Source organism: Fulmarus glacialis, unplaced genomic scaffold (genome assembly GCF_000690835.1).
Source record: "Fulmarus glacialis isolate BGI_N327 unplaced genomic scaffold, ASM69083v1 scaffold41089, whole genome shotgun sequence".
In the NCBI taxonomy this organism is placed as follows: Eukaryota; Metazoa; Chordata; class Aves; order Procellariiformes; family Procellariidae; genus Fulmarus; species Fulmarus glacialis.
This window is the reverse complement of record NW_009234635.1, coordinates 295-5,364: the sequence shown is the minus strand read 5'-3', so window position 1 is coordinate 5,364 and position 5,070 is coordinate 295. Positions and strand designations below refer to the sequence as shown.

The 5,070-nt window shown below is 42.1% G+C and overlaps 1 protein-coding gene across 1 annotated transcript in view; it reads right to left on the bottom strand.

The window, feature by feature from the left end:
- Positions 1 to 329: 329 nt before the first annotated feature.
- EIF5A2 (eukaryotic translation initiation factor 5A2) overlaps positions 330 to 5,070 on the bottom strand; it is a 5,029-nt gene continuing 288 nt past the window's right edge. The window contains exons 2-4 of the mRNA XM_009585709.1: positions 3,597 to 3,701; positions 1,877 to 2,008; positions 330 to 1,196 (exon numbers count right to left, since the gene is read on the bottom strand). Of these exons, the coding sequence (XP_009584004.1) occupies positions 1,137 to 1,196; positions 1,877 to 2,008; positions 3,597 to 3,701 (297 nt within the window). The 3' untranslated portion in view covers positions 330 to 1,136. The remainder of the gene's footprint in view (positions 1,197 to 1,876; positions 2,009 to 3,596; positions 3,702 to 5,070) is intronic.

Genomic DNA, 5,070 nt, shown 5'->3' with positions numbered 1-5,070 from the left:
GACTGAGAACTCCCTTGGAGAGGAGCTAGCTTTCATAACTATGTAGCAATTTATTTACTTTTATAGTTAAGCCATGGTTGTTCAGTATTGTCTGTCAAGTCTGTATTTTGAAAATACAATAGTTTTATTTTTTAAAAAAGAATCACATGCATTTAGTTTAGGCTCAATGCTACAGTTTGTCCCACTTTTTGAAAAACATGTGGTCCCTGTGCTACAAAAATATGGTCTAAACCTGAAGATTAAAACCTAAAGCTGGAAGCACTGCAACAGATTCCCACGGAGTTTGTCACCCTTTTATAGTTTAAGATAAATACAATAAAGGAAAGCAATTGAACTGCATTTTTCTATTTTATTTTTCAAGTCTGACAAAGGCCTCGAGTGAAAGTCTATAGCTTTAACATCCATTCTCACCTTTGTGTCCCCTTGACTTATCTATGTCTTACCTACCCAATATTCCAACTGCCTGCCTAAACCACAGGTAGGCTTTGACACCATTTTATCGTTACAATAAGCCAACGAGTTGGCAAAGAAGAATACAGAGGTAATACAGTTAAGTTGCACATGGCCACTGGGGCTTGGTCAAGCCAGCTGGCATTTTTGATCACTTGAGTTTCTTGGTCTAAGAGTTGCGATTGGCACCTACAGTTCTGCAAGAGTCCCAATCCACAAAATACTTAAGCTTAAAAAAAAAAAATGCTACTTTTATTGTCAGTTCTACCTAAACATGTCAAGAAAAATACTATTTGTGCTCTAGGTCACTTTATAATCCTAGATACCTACCAGCTTATCTAAAAGCCCCTGAATACTGTATTTTGTCTGTTCATACAGACAAACACTGTTTTGCTCAAGCAAATAAAAATATATCCACTAGTAACACCTGATTGGTTTCTTAGATCCATAGCTGAAACCCACAGGAATGTTAAAATAGTTACAATTAAGGAATTAAAATCTCAGTGATTTTGAAAACTGCCAGTTAGCCTGCAACACTAATCCAGAATCCAGCACTGCTTTTTAACAATTCAAAAAAAGAAATGAGGTTGCTTGTGAAGGCCAGAGCTTTGGTGACAATAAGAACCAAATTTATAGATCTGTGGTTTGTCCAGACCTGAGCAGTTGCCCGAGCCTGGTGATCCTCTTTATTTGCAAGGCTTTATGGCTACAGCACATTCTTCATTCATTGCACTTATGACGGATATCTGGAAGAAAAGACAGATAGGTGAGCTCCAACCCACACCAGAGGGAGCGCTCCCAGAAGTTACAGGCTTTCACATTTTAGTATCTATCCCATCTCTCTTGAGAAGGAAAAAGGAAGTTGAAGCTGCTAAAATTCAGTCATTAGAAGAATTTCCACAATATCTGCCCTTCCCACCGATATGCTCTTCTGCTGCCTTCTCTTTGCCATATTGCCTTGGCTGGCAGCTTGAGGCTTGTACAACAGAGCAAGACGAACAAGCTCCTGCAACAGAGCCAAACTAGCAACTGGTGTGGCCCAGTATAGACTACAGGCTGCAGAGCTACCTGCAGAGAGGTTTGCCAACATAGCAAATCAGACTACTCAGACTACGTCGCAGAACTCTACACTTGGTCCCCATTAAGAAAGCCTGGAGGCTCCAATCCACACCGTGAGGACAGCACTGTTAGGATTTATCTAGACATTTGAGACACCCGTATCACCTCACTGTCAACTGAGCCGGGCTTCAGTGCCGTATTGAGTGCTCCAGTACAAAAGTCCTTCTACATCTCACAGGACCAATTCCCGTGCTTCTAACCTGCTCTTCACAGAGAGATACAAACGGTCAATATCAGAATAAGACTCCTTCATTGTATAATCAAGTGGAATTAACCATAACTCTTCTTGTCTGCCCTCTACGCTTACCTGCACATCTTCATTGGCATTGAATTTTCCTTCTATTTCTTTGCCAAGATCCCCTTCTGGTAACTTTAGATCCTCACGAACTTCACCACTTTCTGTCAGCAGGGAGAGATACCCATCCTGAATACCTATCAGCTGTGAAGAGAAGTTCACTCTTAGGAAGTTTAACTTCATCAGTAGTCACTAGTAGGCAGTAGCTGAAGATAAGCAGAAGGCAGTGAACTCTACCTGTTACATTAATTCTTTAATACTGTGTTTGAAACAGTTAAGAATGTAGTTTAAGTCAATTTTTAACAACAGTTTAGAGGGCCGAGTTAGGGCAAGTGTAGCAAAAGCCAGTCTGCTATCAAGAACCGCCAGAACCCTGTTGGTTACTTCCTAGCATGCGGGGCACTGCAAAACCCATCCTTGTGATTTAGAAAATGTACTGCTTCCATGTCACTGGTTCAGCTTTTTACGTCTGTGAATTAGAAACAATAACTGAAATGGTGTTCACTGAACAGCATTGCTTTTATAAAGTGTACAAAGTACACAACGGTTGAACTGTACTCTTCTATACCTTCATTTGTACAATGAAATACTATCATTTACATTAAAGGCTAATGAATAAATTAGGGAACATCCACCAAGCTCTGGACTCCTTTTATAATGCTGGTTTCAGCCTAACCGAAAGCCTGAGCTAAGGGGAACAGTTACTTTGACAGAGTTAGGGAACTTGGAACATGTAACAGTAAGCCTAAAAGGCAGCCCTAACAAGTCTGATAAACAGCAATAATTTCAGTAGCAATAAGGACCCAAGAACACAAGAGAAACATCACCAAGAGAACATTAAGAATCTCTTCGAAGGTCTGAGCCCTAAGACAGGCTAGTCACACTTTATTTAAACCCCATCAGCTGTCCTGAAGAGTTGCTAACACTCTGAACTTTGGCTTTGTCAAGCAACTGCAGCTTTCCAACTGACGTGGATGTATCAGTTCCTGACCAGAACTATTCCCAAGACAATGGGAAGACAGCCGACATGTTATAACTCAGAACCTGAATTGTGCTGCTTTTAAGAGCTCGCTATCCGTATCACAGAAGGCGTTACAGAAGTTACAGAAGCCTGCCAAGTTCCTTCCGTACATACATTTCGGAGCAGAGCTCATTTCAGGAGCACCAAAATTACTCGAGATCAACTAAAGCCAGCTTCCACGCAAAGAGCAGAAAGTATGTAGCAAGTTAGAACTGGCATCAGATGCAGTTTAAGACTGTCTTGTTGATTCATCTACCCTATGTAAGGGTGAAATTATAAATGACAATATACGCTTAGATTCAAATTAACATGAAGTGAGATCTTGATTATCCTTTAATTAATAATAACTTGCAGTAGGGATAACCACTCTCCAGATTCTAAAGGATGCCAGTATCACAAAGAATAAAGAAGTGACCTTAAAACATGAGCTAGAAAAAACACAGTTCTGAATTATGCCTATTACCTGTCATTTCTGAAGATTACTACTATAACATGAGGTTGTTAGTACAGTAAGGAGCTCTCCATCAGTGAGGTCCAACAGTTTTAACTACGAGTTCAGCAATGTCATGTCTAGACAGGCAAGTTCCATTAATTCTGGTGACAGTACTTTATTAATTGAGAGGCAAGTTTTGGGATAAAGAGAGTTTACGTGTGGTATTAGGAGTATAAAGCCTCTTAATGTGTGGGAGGACACAGTGAGTGTTAACTCACCTGGTAATCATTTCTCTTGATATTTGGAACATCCATGTTATGAGTTGATGGGCAAATATCTTCGTATTTTTTACCAGTGAAGATATCAATACCAACCAAGTGGACCTATAAGAGAAGAAAAATAACATCAGTTACTGTTGGCCCTAGAGAAGCAAGATGCCATTGCTGTCAGTGTTGCCGGTTCCACGTAGTTTTCGAAGAGATCACATGTAATACCAGATTCTGCCTAGACCCTTTGCTTGTAGTATGAGAGCAGCCCAAGCACTGAGAGAAAGCCTCTCACACCCTCTCATAGCACACTATAGAAACACTACATGAGAACAAAGGTCAGCCACTGTTATCTTCCGTAGCCATAGCCTTCTGTAGTTTTACAGCAGCAAGCTAGAGCTCAGAATATGCAGCGGTTAAGAAAATGTTTCCTTCAAATTCTAGCTGTTCTGAGAAACACAACAGTGTCGGTGACAATGTGAAGGTTAAGAGGAAAAGAAGAGGTGGTCATGCACAGACATTAAAGCAGCTCCTACCTCCCTTTATGCTAGCAGCAGCTGTCCACTGCAGCTAGTGCTTGGATTACCAGTTCCTAGCCCGCTCTTCTCAGGTACTTTCACTCCCACAACCGTTTTGGTATTTAGGAAAACTGGATCTGTCTAGTAAAACAAGCCATAAAAAAAGCAAGGGAAGGGAGAAAGGAAAAAACTGGCAAGGGCTTGGTATACTCTAGCTTTGGGAAATCCTAAATACTTTACCCACCTACATGTATCATACAAGGCTGTGAAAACTTACAACTCCAATTAGTCCGTGCTTGTAACAGATCTGCCTCTAAACTCTAATATACCCACCATAAAGTGCTGTTGAATGAATGAAGGGGGAGTCTAACCTCGGTCCAAGCTCTGGACAGCTGCATAAGCCAACTGCTTAGGAAGCAGGACTGCAGCCTCAGACAGCAGCCTAAGAATGTCCCTGCTGGGACGCAGGAGGGGGAAGGTACTCCTCAGTCAGTGCTGAAAAAAGGAAAGAAGCAGCGAGGCAAGCTAGCAAAACAGGGCCAGAGCAGGCCCACGGAGGTAACGATTGTCCGCTGAGCTCTTCTGGATTATGTAACGGAACATGGGCACCTCTAGCAAGCGCTGAAGTCGAGCGCTGCAATAGTGAAAGTCTGCTAGCGCAGGCAGACACAAAAGTGCTTTGGTGGGTAGCGACAGCACAATCCAACCACGCCCTAGTGATTTCATCAGCCCCCCTTCCAGAACTTACTCTACCCCCACTACAGAAATAGGTTTTATCGCTATCAGCGTTAAAGCGTTTTAACAAGTTGGGAGGAAAAAAACCAACCCAACCCCCTGTCCTCAATCCTTCCTCCTTTACATCGCTGGAAACCCTTGAGCGAACTCTGGACTGAAGAGACACACGAGACGCCGCTGCGAGAACAGCAAAGGCAGGACACGGAACACTCTGCCAAACGAAATGCTGCACC